The 16,804-nt window shown below is 35.8% G+C and overlaps 1 protein-coding gene across 13 annotated transcripts in view; it reads left to right on the top strand.

Moving 5' to 3' along the window:
* The window catches only part of CACNA1D (calcium voltage-gated channel subunit alpha1 D), a 194,409-nt gene that overhangs the window by 109,665 nt on the left and 67,940 nt on the right, over positions 1 to 16,804 (top strand). For 12 of the 13 annotated variants that reach the window (XM_072044121.1, XM_072044113.1, XM_072044111.1 and 9 more), the window contains exons 11-20: positions 870 to 896; positions 4,663 to 4,823; positions 5,426 to 5,651; positions 5,818 to 6,025; positions 7,851 to 7,971; positions 9,066 to 9,180; positions 9,894 to 9,963; positions 10,580 to 10,649; positions 11,851 to 11,995; positions 13,790 to 13,919. In XM_072044121.1, coding sequence (XP_071900222.1) covers positions 870 to 896; positions 4,663 to 4,823; positions 5,426 to 5,651; positions 5,818 to 6,025; positions 7,851 to 7,971; positions 9,066 to 9,180; positions 9,894 to 9,963; positions 10,580 to 10,649; positions 11,851 to 11,995; positions 13,790 to 13,919 — 1,273 coding nt within the window. The remainder of the gene's footprint in view (positions 1 to 869; positions 897 to 4,662; positions 4,824 to 5,425; positions 5,652 to 5,817; positions 6,026 to 7,850; positions 7,972 to 9,065; positions 9,181 to 9,893; positions 9,964 to 10,579; positions 10,650 to 11,850; positions 11,996 to 13,789; positions 13,920 to 16,804) is intronic. The other variant, XM_072044112.1, reaches the window with a different exon arrangement.

Genomic DNA, 16,804 nt, shown 5'->3' on the forward strand with positions numbered 1-16,804 from the left:
CGCGAGAACTTGTGGGTTGATATAAAGCCAGTTTAATAAGAAAGAAAAAGAGGGTCAGCTCTCCCCAGTTTCACAGCGCAGCACAATGACACATGGCACGGAATAGCCCTTTGGCCAGTCTGGCCCAGCTGTCCTGGTGCTGTCCCTTCCCAGTTCCTTGTGCACCCCCAGCCTCCCTGCAGGCAGGTGGTATGAGAAGCCAAAAGCACTTGACTTAGTGTAAGCATTGCTCAGCAACAACCAAAACATCAGTGTGTTATCAACATTATCCTCACTCCAAAACACAGCACCACTACTAGGAAGAAAATTAACCCTATCCCAGCCAAAGTCAGGATACCTCTTCATCTCAAAATTTAAAAGAAACCTTTCTTCCTTTTGCTGATTTAGCCAAAATTGCTTTCAATTGGTGAAACTCTGTATGACTTTTATTTATTTATTACTTTTTGTTACTTTAAGTTAGACTGCGGCATTAATACACTCCTAAAGTTCTCAAATTAGGAAAATATAGATAAATTCAACTAAACTTCCAGTGGAGTTATATTTTCCTGAAAACTTGTATAGAATATAATTGCACTGTTTATTTGCTCAGATTTTCATGTTTTCCAAGCATCCTCTACATGAGCATTTTAGTTATGTAGATTTAAAGCATTTCCTTTCTTTCATTTGTAGAGTTTTGGGAATGGTATTACAGAAAATAAATAACAGACAATAATATTTTAGCATTCATGAAGCATCTTGTTGGGAGCCTATTTTTATGTATATGTAATTCCAATGTATTGAATTGGAAAAATGCCTTATTCCAAGGAGAATGAATTTGTGTTAATTATTTTTATTACACTCTTTAAAATTTTGTTTTCCTTTTCTTTTAGTCAAACCATCTCAAAATCCAAGTTCAGGTCAGTATTTTCCTTTCTCGTTTCATCATTTTTTTTCCTTGATCCTTATATATTCCTTGTTTTCTTTCCTATTTGCACATCATGATGATCTGATATGATTATTTTTTGTTTACTGTTCTTTAAATTGTACTGCTTGAAAATTGTTGCTAATAGTTACTGGTGAATACAAAAGAAAAATATTCATGGACGTTCTTGGGAATCAAACTCCCTGATTTGCTTCAACAATATTTGTGGTTCTCTTTTCACTTACTAGGAACATTTGGGAGTGTGAGCTTTTATTTGCAAGTATGATTGCAGAAAGGAAGGTCATGAGCAGAATTAATAGTCCTGGTATTGTACACGTGGGATGTGCCAGTACAAAATCAACAGGGTTTTTTTATTTTGATTTATTTCCAGTCTTACAGAACATAAATTGAGCAATTAAAAAGGATAATTGCCAACACTGAAGACATACCTCTTCCTGTTTAAAAAGGTTGGGTTGCTCTACGGAGAAAAAAAAAAAAAAAAAAAAGCTGTTTGATTTAAGGGAAATAATCAAGTGGCAGACCTAATGAATCATGAAGGGCAAAGACACTCCTACAGTTGCAGATAATCCACAAAATAAATCTGTTCACAGAAAATTTTTAGTGAAAAAAGGGACAATCAAGATTTGTCAACATGTGGAACCAGCAGTTTTGGCAACATCTAGAATCATTACATTTTTTTAACCCTAATAAAAGTGATTTCAGTTTTGAATTTATAACAAGTAAAACATTGGTAGCAGCAGTGTATTCTTGCAGCAGTGAATAGTGTACCCGTTTTTTTTCTACTAGCCTTACTAACACTTACTAATTTTGAGTGGATTTGCATTCCTTCTGAATAGTCTTTTTTTTTGAAGAAGAGCTCACCGGCAACATTTTACTGATTCTTTTCTACACTGAGAAAACTTTCATGTCACTCTGTGATTGGGTTTTATTTTGTCATGCCCTTCAGTCAACCATCTGGTGAGCACATAAACATGGTTCGCTCAGTCTTCTGCTGAAGATTTGCCGATGGAGATCTGGGCATTTAGGATGATAGTGAATATAGACCTATCTTTTCAGAGATTTCATCAGTTAGGTCCATGTGGACCTTTGAGTGTAACTGTTCATGAGGAAATGTGAGAGATGAGATTGCTTTTAGGTTAATGAGAGGAGATAAAGTGTGATAATGGTCTGTAATTTCTCTTGGCATTGTTTCCAGTTAGCATCACAATAGAACAAATGGAACTAGAGTTTGTTTAGTTTTTCATTAGCTGAGAATGAAAAACCAAAGAGGCATGATTAGAGATAATTTCATGAATCAAAATAATCAACTTTACACTGCCAATTGCTGTCAAGCCTACTTAAGCTATTTTTAAAGGAAAAACTAGAATTTGAAGTGGATGCATAAAACGTCAAATATCAGGAAGTGCAATAGACTGCCATTATATCACATTCTCCAGATGTGGTCTGTTTGCACAGCAGAAACTCATACAAACATTACAAAGAAAATGAAGTCATGTCTAAGTTCTGATCCATACTCATTGCTTGTATTTAAAGGAAAAAAGAGAACACTAGAACTCTGCTAAACAAAATCTGCTACGTCATTTTGAGAAAGAAAAATTTCCCCCAAATCTGCCATTTTTAATAGTTCGGGCTGTAAGAAGCAATCAGTCAGTGCTTCATTGTTCAGTCATTCATTGTTCTCATAGTTAGCACCAATTTGAAAGAAAACTTAGTTTCAAACCAGAAAGTAGTCAAAGTATCCCCAGCTGTCTAGATTCTGTCCGTCACTATCCTAAATGTCTTCTGCTCTTTGATCAGAATAGGTTCTTGCTGCATTAAAAACACAGGTCACACAAGTCTGTGCATGCATGCCATGGTGCATCTACTCACAGAATTGCAGTCAGCAATGGGATGTTGGTGCATCTCATCTGGAAGTGCTGCGGGGTCTGCAGCACCTGGAGGTCTTCCTACTGTTTCTCTTCCATGTGTGGTATCAAATTTAAGAACGGGGCCTTAGAGGGCTATCTAACCATGAATACATCAGTGAATGAAAGTGAAATTGGGAACATATTTGTAAGAATAATGGCTTACTCATAAACAGTTATGAAGGAAAATGATAATTTATTTAAAAGAAAATTTAAGCAATGAATAATTTGCTTTGTTATAACAAACTATATCAATTCTAAGTGTTCTCTGTGATCTGAATATTTACTCAACTGCTATATTTTGTGAAAAACTCTTGATAATTTCATAAAAACAGTATTATATCATTGCAAATTTAGGAAAATTGAATTTCTCTTCAAAATAAAAGGGTATGTTTCATTCTTCAAAAAAAAAAAAAAAAGCTTATATTTTAAAACTGGAAGGGGTGGTAACTAAAAGATATAGAAAACTCTTGAGTTCCAATCTTATAATTTGTTTGCCTATTTTATATAGCCACATTCTTATGTGTACGAAATACACTATCTGCTACTTCAGGCACTAAAAGTATTAACAAATTCACCTAGTTATTTGTAATGATTTTCCATAGCCATGGTGCCATGTAAGAGATACTGCCAAGAGGCTCCGATGCCCTTCACTGCTCTTAGCTAGTCATTGCTCTTTCACTGCTCTTAGCTAGTCATTGCTAGTCACTGCTCTTTCAGTGATGCAACAACACAAGGAATTAGATCACAAAACTGACTGGCTAAAATCAACCCAGAAGAAAAAAATTGTTTTCCACCAGTCAGTTCTCAGCTCTGACTTAGTTCATTGGGTATAGTTTTGGCAAATGGAAAACGAGTGGGCAGAACAGGGAGAGCAAACTATTCTTTTATGCTGACGACTGTAAAACTCCAGAGGAAAAAACTCATACCATGCGTACTCCTGAGCTCCTTGTTGTATTAAGGCTTGCGTAAGATTCCGTCATTGGAATCTGTGCCTGCTCTCCTTGAATTTTAGATGAAGCAGTTGTTGAAAGCTCCTAAATTTTACTGTCTACAGCTGTAGTGCTGGGTATGTGAAGTTTATGTGCCTCCCTTTTACATAATATCAGGTGCTTTCTGTTCCTATGATCCAACAATGTATTTTCTTCCTGTTTTTCAAAGAGAAATGCAAACCAGTAAGACTAATTTGGTTTACCACAGCTCCCAGAAGTGAAGCAGAAATTGAATTCTGTTTTATGAGGCCTAAACTGAACTAATGCTCTCAGTCAGAATCCAGCTCATATCTGGCTAGGGTCTGTTTACTTGTTCTTGATTGTTACCTGTATTAATCTGACAAACTCTTGCCGACTGGTAAGATCAACAGAATGGCACATCAACAGAAACCTCTAGAAGTAGCTGTATGAGATTTCTAACACTACAGGGTAGATTTCTAAAAGATGAGCTCAACTTTCCTGCCCTGTTTGATCCTGAGTTTTGCCCATAGTTTAACTCAAAGCCTCCATTTTCAGACCAAATTCTAAATTCTATATGCTTTGTGGGCTTTTCTTTGCTGCTATTAATTGTGTGGGGCCTAGGAAGACAGATTACTCAATTATCTTGTTACTCAATGACATGTTAAATCCAGATTAATACAGTTGTCACAGACAATTAGAGACTCCAGTGGTTGTGGCTTACTATTAGAAATCCATAACAAAATCTAAAATGAGAATAACGATTTAGCACTTCTTAATCTATGACCGATAGTAACTTGCACTATTTTTCTATGCAGATGAAACCCTCCCTAAGTTCTTATGCATTTTCTGTATAATATACATTTGCTTTTATTTGAACTTTCAGTCGACGCTGGCGTCGCTGGAATCGATTTAATCGAAGAAAATGTAGAGCTGCAGTAAAATCTGTCACATTTTATTGGCTTGTTATTGTCTTGGTCTTTCTGAACACATTAACTATCTCATCAGAACATTATAATCAACCTGACTGGCTGACCCAGATCCAAGGTACAGTCAAAAATTATTTGTCCTGTTTTTGATTATGTATACTTGCATTTTATCAGTGGCTACTTTTGTACTTTGCCATTTTGTTGTTTGTTGCTGTCCTGAAGGGTGATACAAGAAATGACTGAGTGTATTAGATTTCTACATCTGTAACACAGTTTAATGGTGGACCAGTAAAAAATCTGTCAATGATAAATTCAAAGTTCCAGTACTTTTGTTGTTAAACTGTGCTTGAAGGATGAGGAAGGAAATGGTAACTGGGACAGTAGAACATGCTGTGGGCTGCACTCCTTAAGTTAGTGTGGACTCAAGCTATGAACTGAGTGGTCTTGAACTCCACAGTGGATTGGAAATATGAATAGGTCTTAAGTAGCAAGAAGCTCTGCATCCTTGTGTAACTTTTGCCCTTTTAAGTCCAAAGTAAAAAGCAAACAACAACAACAAAAAAAACCACACCCAAAACCCAGCCCTTTCATACTTCTTAAGCATAAGACTGTAAACTCATACATAAGTATAAATATACTAAAATAATATGGAAAATATGAGACAATTCAGAAATGTCTTTTTTTTTTTTTTTTTTTTTTTTTTTTAATATTTTGTTCCAGATATCGCAAATAAAGTTCTTCTGGCTTTGTTCACCTGTGAAATGTTAGTAAAGATGTACAGCTTGGGTCTACAGGCTTATTTTGTTTCTCTTTTTAACCGCTTTGATTGCTTCGTTGTCTGTGGTGGCATTGTTGAAACCATTTTGGTGGAGTTGGAAATTATGTCACCCCTTGGAATTTCAGTGTTTCGCTGTGTTCGTCTCCTGCGTATTTTTAAAGTAACAAGGTAAGATTAACTAATACTGCTAACTTTAGGGATAGCTGAAGAGTGATCAGCAATTCTTTTGTAATACTTCATCATGCACTGCTCTTTTACTGTTTTTTTGGTTTTTTTTTTTTTTTTTTTTTTTTTTTCTCCTCGTGTGTGTTAACACACACATTTTAATTTATAGGCACTGGGCATCCCTGAGCAACTTGGTAGCATCCTTGTTAAACTCAATGAAGTCCATTGCTTCACTGTTGCTTCTGCTTTTCCTCTTCATCATAATCTTCTCGTTGCTTGGAATGCAGCTGTTTGGAGGCAAATTTAATTTTGATGAAACTCAAACAAAACGGAGCACCTTCGATAATTTTCCACAAGCTCTTTTAACTGTATTCCAGGTAACTGTCTTTCATCCCCTATGAAACATTTTACCTTTGATGATCAACAAAACTGTTTAAGTGATCATGTTGCCTGAAAACAAAATCACAAATACTATTTATTCAGTTTACTTTAAGTAGCATTCTGCTCATTAAATTCAGTATTTTGGTAATTCTGCACCATTTGTACCATTCGTTTCATGTCTTATTTGATCTATCTATGCAACATAGCTGTCATATTACTTCACAAAATTAAATCTTATTTGTCCATCAAATATACACTTAGAAGAGAAGAAAATTTTAATTATTTTGTTTTCTTTAACTTTATTAGTTATATAAAAGTTCAGCTATTCCCAGGTAGGAAAAATTGAGAAGCATTGTAAGCATGCATATTTGCATATGGGTCCTATCAGTTACTATAATATATAAATAAGTATGAATTTCTTTAAAGGGACACTGTTAGGTTTATTACAATTTTAAAGCAACTTGCCTATTGCTTTTGAAAAGACAGGGCCATACTTACAGTATATTTTTCACCATTTTCTGATGCTTCCCTCTTTGGACACTCTAATTAGGCATAGCAGTTTCATCTTTGTAGTCATTTTCATGTTCAGCTTACCACAGTGTTTGGTTTCAGACATTGCAGATGAATGTTTAAAGGTGACCCTGTAAGACTCAACTCTGTGTCAGCTTCCTCAGTAGGTGTTTCATCTGGTGGCTGACCAGAGCAAGCCAAAACCTTTACAAGTAATTTTAACTTAACAAAATCTTAATGAGAAATTTCCTTAAGAAAAAAGTATCCACATTTGGTCTGACATTGCCACTTTAAAAAAATAAGACCATACTTTCAAACCCATAGTATGTCGGGCTTTATTCAGATTTTAGGATGCCTGATTTTCAAAGGAATGAGGCTTCATTCAGTTTGAGAATACGCTCTGGAGCAACCAACCTGTTGGGTGCTCAACAGCTATGAAAATCAGATGATAAATTTAGCTCTCAAAAATGGATTTCAGAAATTGGCACACTTATCACCTGAACGGTCACTTGATTACTTGGAATGAGAATATTTTCCCAGGATAGAACTGATACTATTTAAGTTACGCAAAAATACATATAAAGCACCCCCTTTCTCGTAATAATCAGAATTCTTGTAGCAGTACCAAAATGTAGTTATCACATTGTAAACTATCAACAAATGTCTTTAAAGTTCTTTTAGACTTTGTTGATATTATGTGAAACCATAGTAAATAAGAAAATCATGTAATTCTCCCACAGCAGTGAGCTCCATTCAGTTTAAAATAGATACCAGTCCAAAAACTATACCGGTACTGTATGTGTATTATGTAATTTATGATAAGGTGACTGGTCCCAGTTAAAACCAAAATTGGGAAAACTCTTTTACAGGACCAAAAAATGACACACTAGGAAAGGTTTGTGAACACTGATTTTGTAAAGAGACTCTGCAACAAATACTGAGTTGAGAATCTTGATTTTCAAGAGTGTTGAACAGGGGGGCATCACCAGATTTGTGGCATTACTGAAAATTAGGGCTCTTAGTTTTGCATGCCCAAATCAATAAAATTCTAGTTTTCTATTTTTGTTATTTTTGCTTCTGAAGTTCAGTGATGTAATTGCTTACCATAAAATAAAAGCTAGTAGATTTAAACCCAGGCTTTCAGGAGGTGTTTATTTAAATAGCAGTTCTAAAACAATGCTTGTTAATGAAAAAAATATGGTATTGCTTTGTGTATACAGAAAGTTAGTTTTATAGTGTATTTTGAGAAGAGGAAACATAATCTATTGCTCTTTTTGATATTGAGGTACTAACGGTGTCTCTGCTTCTTAGATCCTAACAGGTGAAGACTGGAATGCTGTTATGTACGATGGCATAATGGCATACGGTGGCCCATCATCCTCAGGCATGATAGTCTGCATATATTTCATTATCCTCTTCATCTGTGGTAACTGTATCCTTTGTGCTCCCTGGAAACTTCTCCAAATGGGACTGTGAGGTAGGGTGTAACCATACTGGGGGCATATACAAAATTTCTCTAGGAGGGAGTAAATCGCTGTGGATATGAGTGCCCATTCTGTATGTGCTAAGTCCTTTGAATTGACTCTTCTTTGTACAGCAATTCCCTTTTTTTGCATTCCCTAAAGGACGAGATTCCAGTGATCACCAAGTGCATCTCAAGCCACTACAAACAACTAGATTTTTTTTTCATTCTTCCTTCAGTGGGAATAAAAAAAAACCAACTTATTCTACCTGCTTGTCTCTATTTGACATCTCTCCTCAAAATGCACAGATATGGTCTGATCTCCATGACAGTAATTTCCCGTTCATCCTTTTGATGCTTGTTATAGCCCTGATAAATCTTATGCACACTGACAGTGGAGCCAATGATCCACTGTCTAGTGCAGGGACCAGATGAGACAAATCTACAAGGAGAAATGTTAAGTCAGTTAGGATTAAGCCTTCAGCAGCATTCCCCTTCCCTGCACTGAATACACTGGAAATACTCCCTTGGTCCCATATAGCAAAAGAAGCTGGCGTCGTTCTCATAAGTTCTTAAAAGGTCAGGAGGTAATAAAAAGGCAAAAACATTCTATTTTCTGTACGACACAGTACTTGAATCAGGGTTTGTACTTAACTGATATGGACTGAAGTACAGAATTTGATAGAAATTGTTATAGACACAGAAGACAGGACATTATAAAAATATTTTTTTCAAAATGCCTGAGCAGTCTTGACTTTTACAAAGCAATGTTTCGTATTTAAAACTTGATCAGGCAAACATAAAGTTATTTTGTTTGTTTGATTAAATACACCAAATATTCTGCTATTTTAAAATCAGTGACCCTAACTGATCTCTGCTGATTTTACACTTGGTATTATTCTGGTCCATGAAATGAGCGTTATTTGCACAACACTCCAGCATCACACATCTCTACACTTAAGGTTGGGAACATGGGTTTTATCGCTCTCACATTGTCAGTGTTTCTGCTGATATTAAACTAAACATGTAGAAAAGCATAATGTCCTTAAAATGATTTGAAACAGATATCTTGCTAAATGTCTTCTTGGCCATTGCTGTGGATAACTTGGCAGATGCTGAAAGTCTAAATACAGCTCAGAAAGAAGAAGCAGAAGAAAAGGAAAGGAAAAAGAATGCAAGGTAAAACAGTTCAGGCATGTTGAATGATCAGGAGAAGGGAAGAAGAAAGTAAGGAATTCGTTCTTTCATAAGGATTTTCTTCACATAAACGCCTTCACCATCTTTAAAATTTACTGGACCCAGGAAAAAAGGAAAGAATTTACCTTGACATTAAAGTAACACAATTTAAAATAACTTTAGATAAAATTTGGCTAGTGACTGGGAAAATAGGGTCATCTAAGGACATAAGTCAACTGATATTTAAACATTACAATGGTAGGATTTATTGCACAATTAGAACACGAATGTAGTTGTTCTTGCCAGTGAACAACTCCCTGTGGAATCAGTTCTGTAACCCTTATATAGAGAAGACAACAACCTTCTGTGAGATCAGTGCATGCATATTGAAGTCAGTGCAAGTTGTTATTTGAGTCCAAGGGCACAATTTATCCACCTAGAAAGGAGTAATGATCATGCATTGAATTTTTGGGGGATTAGCTTCTGCAATATATTCAAAATGACAATGTTTTAAATGGATGTAGTACATTAAAATGCAATAGATTTTATTGCTCTGACATCTACTGCTTCAAATATAATTTTAAGTACTTTACAATATGTTTAGGCATACTCTTAACTTTTCAAAGAATGGGTATAGTTCACTTTAAGTATTCTGTCTTTACATTATTTGCATTGCATTTTTAAAATTATTTTTATATTTTTTTTGTATTTTGTAGAAAGGAGAGTCTGGAAAATAAAAAAAGTGAGAAGGCAGAAAGTGACCAAAAGAAGCCCAAGGATAGTAAGGTGTTTATTTTTTAAAATGTGTCTTTTGGAGAAGCAGTTTCACTAATTCTAAGGAGTACTTTTCAAGCCTTCTGTGCTTTGTGGTTTGTTTTATGAATTCATCATCCATACATTTTTTTTCTAGGCAAAGGAAACTGTTCTGATCCTTTGCATCCTTGCAGAATCTCTTAGCCCAGAAAATCCTTTTGATTTTGATATCCTGAGAAGGGGAGCGCTTAGAGCATGCAATAATTATTTGACATTACCTTAGGATCCCTGTATCTGTTTTGCCAGATAAATCCAATGAAAAAGATTAGTGAACGATAAATTCTTATTTGAAATTTCAAATGTTTTTAGTATATTTTTTAACCAAATCTGTTGGTTATATACTGATTGTAATATACACAGCTAGAAGTATGTGGATATTATACAAAAATAATCTTATAAAAATATGTGTTAAAATGTCAGTTTTCTTCCACTGTTCTCTGTATTACACTGTTTCAAAAAAACTCAAAGTAAATATGGGGGTGACTTGACTTCAGAGGCTCAGTTATTTTGCTTTCTAGTAAGTTTTATACACAAAGAAAGCTATACAAAAAATTATTTTTCTCCTTGTACATCTCTTTCTTTGCCATAGGTGACAATTGCTGAATATGGAGAAGGAGAGGATGAGGATAAAGATCCCTATCCACCCTGTGATGTACCAGGTATGTGAATACCAGCCAAAAGACAAGAGCATTTAAGTTTGCTAAAATATCCTAAACTTGCTCTCACTGAACACTGCATCAATTCATTTGAAGTTGGTGAAGCTGTGCTCTGTTACTACTGGATAAATGGATCTGTAAGTTAAGTATGACCTTTTTCTTCAGTTCCCTAGACTGTACATACATGAGAGTTAATACAGTGAGCCTAAAAACTGCCAGGCTTATTCTTATCTGGATGTGAGAGCAAATTCTAAAATGTTTGGCAAAAAAAATGAGATTCCAGGGCTGAAGATGTTCAGTTACTTTTATTTTAGCTTCTTCTAGTCCAGCGGACATGTCTATCTAATAAAAAGGTCTGACTGATTGTCTGGACACCTAATACAGAAATCTGATTCTACCCTACCTTTTGAGTGTCTTAATATCCTTTTTATATTGTGGAGCCCAGAACTGCACACCATATTAAAGGTAAAGCCGCACCAACAATATGTGAGAGAATTACCTCTTTTGACTGACTGTCTATGCTGTGTTTCCAAATGCAGTTTGCCCTCCTGGCTGCCAGGGCACACTGCTGACTCTTTCATGCTCAGTCTGCTGTCACCCAGCACTCCCAGATCTCTTTTTGTTGAGCCACTTGTATCCCAATCTTTACCTGTGTCTGGTATTGCTCTGTCCCAGTGTTGTGTCAGTGCCAGGCACTTACCCATACTGAATTTGATCCCATTGCTGATTGCCCAATGTTCCAGTCTATCTAGATCCCTCTGAAATGCCTATTATCTCTCCAGAGAATCAACAGCACCTCCCAGTTTACTGTTGTCAGTGAACTCACTAAGAGTCATTCCACTTCTGCATCCAGATCACTGATACATGCTTTGAACAGAACCAGCCCTAGGTCTGTGTCCTGGGGAACACCACTAGTGACCAGCTGCCAACAAGATGTAGCCACATTCACAACACTTCTTGTAGATGGGTATAGTGTTGCCTAGCTTCCAGTCAGCAGGAATCTCTGCCAATTCCTTCAGTACTCTGGGGTGAATCTCTCAGGAACTTTCATAGATTCATTCATATTGGTTCATAGATTTTTAGAACTGTGGTATGCATATATAATTTTCCAGTGAGCCATATATATTTTAATAAAATTGTATATTGTTATGAAAAAAAAAATAGTCTTTTTTCTTTCATAGTAAAAGAAATGTTTAATTTAAAGTAGGTGAAGATGAAGAAGATGAGGAGGAAGAACCAGAGGTACCAGCAGGCCCCCGTCCCCGTAGAATATCAGAACTAAATATGAAGGAGAAGATAACACCAATCCCTGAAGGGAGTGCCTTCTTCATTTTCAGCAGCACCAATCCGTAAATACCATTTTGAAAAATACTGTTTTAACCTCTCAGGTGGTGAAGGAGCATGCTTCCTTGCAGTGAGGTGTGAGGTTAAGGATAGAATTTCAGTATCTGTTTGCAGCAAGATAGAAATTGTTGTATCTCCTACAATTTTCTAAATGACTTGGTAAATAAAACTGATTTGTTATATACATTAATTTGCTTCCCACTGTCAAAGATGATAGCATCTTTTACATATAGACTATCAAGCCTCCATCAGGGCGAAAAGTATTCTGTAATGTATATTAGCTATTTATTGTTAGGCACTGGATACAAAACGTGTGACATGATATGAGCGTTTTTTACATGAGATAGGATTCCTAGAAACCCTAGGTAGAATAGTACCTTTTTTGTAGCTGTAAGAGTGAGAAGAGAGAGTAAGAAAGAGAGAAAGTTAAAAGGAGAAAAGATGTACATATTCCTCTTAGGGGGACAGTATTTTTCCACATTCAAGCAAACCCTGAAGAGAAAGACAATTATTTAACAACAACAACAACAACAAGAAAAAAGTCAAGAAAAATAGTTGGGAAGGAACAGGAACCTTTCACCAGAATCTAACTCCAAAGCATTTCAGGTTCTATAGTGATGAAGAAAGCAAGCTTCAATAGTCAGTAAAACTGATTGTTGGACAGAAGTGAACAAGTGAACAAGTGAACAAAATTCATTTCCTATAGGACTGAAGATAGCTGATACATTCATGTATAGCAATTTTATCAGCAGTCTTAGAAAGGATTTTAAAAGTTATTTGGTATGGGAAAATACTGTCTTCTCAGTAGTAGAGGTTACCACAGGTAAGACTAAAAGACAGCATGAGGATCAGGATACAATATTTTGGTCTTGTATCTTATTGATTACATGGGCTATCTAACATTCCTCAGAATTTTCAGACAAACTGGAAAGACATCTATTTAAGCTGTTAATTTTAAGAAAACACGCTGAATGCAAAAATCACTAGATCTGAACATATCAAATTCTTTTTGACTTAAAGTAGTTCTATAGTTTCTCAGGCCAAAATTTTGCTTAACTGAGATACACTGTATGCTGATAATCTACTTAACAGTAGAATAAATTTTTACTAAGAACCTCCTTATTCTTCAGAAGAATATTTCAGACAACTTTGGTGTTCAACAGCTAAGAACCCAATCCTGCCTTTTTGCAAATTTAATCCTAGACCAACTCCAGTGTTCAGTAACCTTGGTCTCAGCAATTTTAAGCATATGTGTAGTTCCACTTCATCATATTTGGCCAAATCGTAGTAGCTCTGTAATATTCAACACCCACTTGTCCTATAATTCAGCAAAAAAGAGTCTTCCCAGGAGATTCTAATTTAAGTGGAGTCTTTAAGTAACACAATGAGATTTCTATCCTAAACATTTCACCAAATTAGTATTTTTAACAGCTTTATTAAATGCCAAATCAAACTTGGGATCTGAAATGACTTAACATGTGGCATTTGGCCCATTTGACATTGTCCTCTATGTACGTGCACAGTGGTACAAACACTGGAACTTCTAATGACATTTAAAACCCATTCTGCTGGGAAGTTATTTCTCTTAGATTGCTTTGTTAAGTGCGCCTTCACAACAGGTGGACTGGATTTTGAATTTTTTAAATTTTTATAAGGCATAACAATAGCTTCAGGATCTGCTTTTTAGCTGATGATGGTTCCCCAGTTCCATTGGCATTGGCAAAGTAATAGAAAATCTGTATTAGCGATCTGCTGAATTCTATTTGCACATGAAGTATATTTTTATATTTCTTCTGCAGAATTCGAGTGGGATGCCACAGGCTCATCAATCATCACATCTTTACCAATCTCATCCTTGTCTTCATCATGCTGAGCAGTGTTTCCCTAGCAGCAGAAGATCCAATTCGCAGCCACTCTTTTAGAAATAATGTAAGCCCATCATTTTTATGTCTGAAGATAAATATTTCCTCACAGAATAACAATCCTTTGGGACTATTGCTTGAGTTTTGATTTTCAAGTTAAGAAACTTTGCTTTTACTTTTTCAAGTCATACACAAGCATTGTTTTCTGTAAAAGACATAATTTTTTTAAAGACAAGTAACTTTACTGTTGTAACATCATAGGTATTAGAACCATTTTGTATTAGTGGTGAGGCAAGCCTATTAAGTTATTGTGAGTTGTGCATGCTTTTGATTAGGTATGAAATAGCTGAGATGATGGAACTAGTAATAGTCTGTGGGGACTTGGACATAACTTCCAGTCCTGTCCTGTCTCATTATTGGTTTGCAGAGATAGCCATAGAGAAAATTCTTCCACATCTTCCAAGATGGGTCTACTAGGTCAGTAAAGGCTCCAGTAAAGAACTACTGGGGCAGTTACATGGGAAGTGCAGCTTTTGTTTATCCTCTCCTTCTAGAGAAAAGCTTGAGAATTGAACTCATAATATTAAAAAACAAACAAACAAACAAAACACATAACAGGACATCAACGGAAAGCCCTTCCAAAATCAATCAAAAAATAAATACATGCATTATCAAAATTCCAAACTTTTTTTTTTTTTCCAAGGTGTATGAATGGCCACAAGTTGACAGTAGGCTGGGTGCTAATCTTCTGTATCTGAAGAATTACCATTTTACTTCAGATTTTGTGTTCAGTTTTGATACATATCTCAGTGCTGCCCCACTTTGGCTTTGCATTTTAGAATACTCACAGGGTTCACAAACTAGATTCCTTCCAGATGAAGATGAGATTTACACTCCTTTTGGCGTCAACTGGCGCCATAACTTCTCAGGCCAAAATGGCCATCTTATATAATGGAGATACATTCTACTCAAATCATCTGCTTTGAGGTAAACCTAAGCTGAGAAATGCACTTGAACCACTAATAGGACTTGAGTTCATGTAATGAGAACAGACATATATGTAGGTGAAATGGAGGTATTGGTCCTCACTTACATCCTCTGCTCTGCTCTTGTGTCCCTGTAGTTCTTGCTGTGTTACATGCAGCCTCTGAAGTCTTCTTTGGACTGTTGACATTCTCTGAATATTTTTTCAGTAACATTATTAAAAAAAAACAAAACAAAACAAAATCAAAAAAAACAACCAACCACCACCACCAACAAAAAAGCACAAAACTAATACTTTCTCCAAAGGTAGAACTAGATCAAAGCACAAAGGCGCGCTGTGTACTGTTCAGCGGAGCCATGTTGTTTCCATATCTGTAAATCTGAACAAGTGCAATCTTACAAATATATCATGATAGTGGATGAACAAAACAGACCTGGTGAGCAATACTGAAATAGTTACTGTAGAAATGGTTTGAAGGGCTGGTATTTTTTTTGTAACCAGAGGAATGCTAGGAAGATGCAATTCCAGAGTGGTGGTAATTGAAGAGGTTATTCCTTTTCCTTTACCTAACAGGTAAAATGTTTGAATGATTTTGAGAAGACATTGCCCTCTTGTAAAAATTCACAAATGCACCAGACTTGCATTTTTTTTCTGCTGCACCACAGGCAATGTTTTCCTGTGGGGCAAGGGAAAGAACTTCCTGTTGAATGACAGAATAGAGAGCTTAGCATTGAGTTTGTGAGTTGGTAGCTGGAAGACTCAAAAACACTGAAAGATATGATGCAAAAGTTGGCGGTTAAGTTTTTACAAGGATGGCCTCTGCTTATTCCAGCTGGCGCTCAAGTTCAATATTATGGCCTTCTGGTGAGTGTTCATGCTATCCCTTCTGCAAATATCAATGCTTCTAGACAGTCCTTGCTTTTTGTGATGAATATCCTGTGTTCATCACTGAAGGTTGTGGTAAGATTCCAAGATAATGGACAGCACATGGGCTATGTCATTGAGGGATCAAGACTTGCCACTGCTGAACATGGTAGCTAACCATCATGATGAGTCTCAGCTTCTGTGTCTCTGCTGAAATTCATGACATAGTACAGGAGTGAAAAAAAAAAAGTTTAACAAAATGGAATGTCTTTAAAACATGTCTTTTAACTCTAGAATTAATTCCTTACTGCTAATTTTTGTTGAATGGCTTTTATATATGACTCTTTCAGCCCCAGAAAGGTACAGAAGGATATATTCTTCATCTGAATATAGGAAAGAAAACATCCTTTTATCTGATCTAATAGAAATATTTCCTTTGTGTGTTGTCTCTTTATTTTATTCCTTCTTCCCATTTTACTATCTGCTGCACCATAGGCAATGTTTCTGTGCACAACTGACTGCTGGGTGAATTGCTGGATCCTTGAAACTAAATTAGTGCAGTACTGCAGTGTATGGCAATAACTAAATTAGGTGCTAGCAGTACTGCCACCTTGAAAGGGTGAAATCCTGGTTCTATTGAAATATATGGTAATGTTCCTGTTGACAATAGAGAATTCAGTATGAAATACAAAATATTTTTAAAAGTTTGCATGTCACTGTGCATGTCACAGGTATGGGTTCTTCTAAATTTCCAGGGGAAAAAAAAATAAATCACTGCTATATTTTCCAAGTTTCAGAAAAAAATACATGCAGTGCTGATTTAAATTATTTCAGTTATTCATTAATTTGCTTTGTGACACTATAGCTCAGACTATACAGTAACGACAACAACAAAAAAAAGCTAACTTAATAGTAAACGTCTCTCTTGTTTCTAAGATCATGTATCTCTGTGCAAGGCTTAAGAAAGTACCTGTGAAAGCTGATAGAGTACCTGTGAGAGCTGTGAAAGTCTCACTTACTGGGTCTTTGTGGTAAAATCTCATATCTAACTATGGTGACATCTGATAATTTTTTATGTAAACAAAAATGGTTGCACAGTAGCT

Source organism: Anas platyrhynchos, chromosome 13, assembly GCF_047663525.1.
Source record: "Anas platyrhynchos isolate ZD024472 breed Pekin duck chromosome 13, IASCAAS_PekinDuck_T2T, whole genome shotgun sequence".
NCBI classification, from domain to species: domain Eukaryota; kingdom Metazoa; phylum Chordata; class Aves; order Anseriformes; family Anatidae; genus Anas; species Anas platyrhynchos.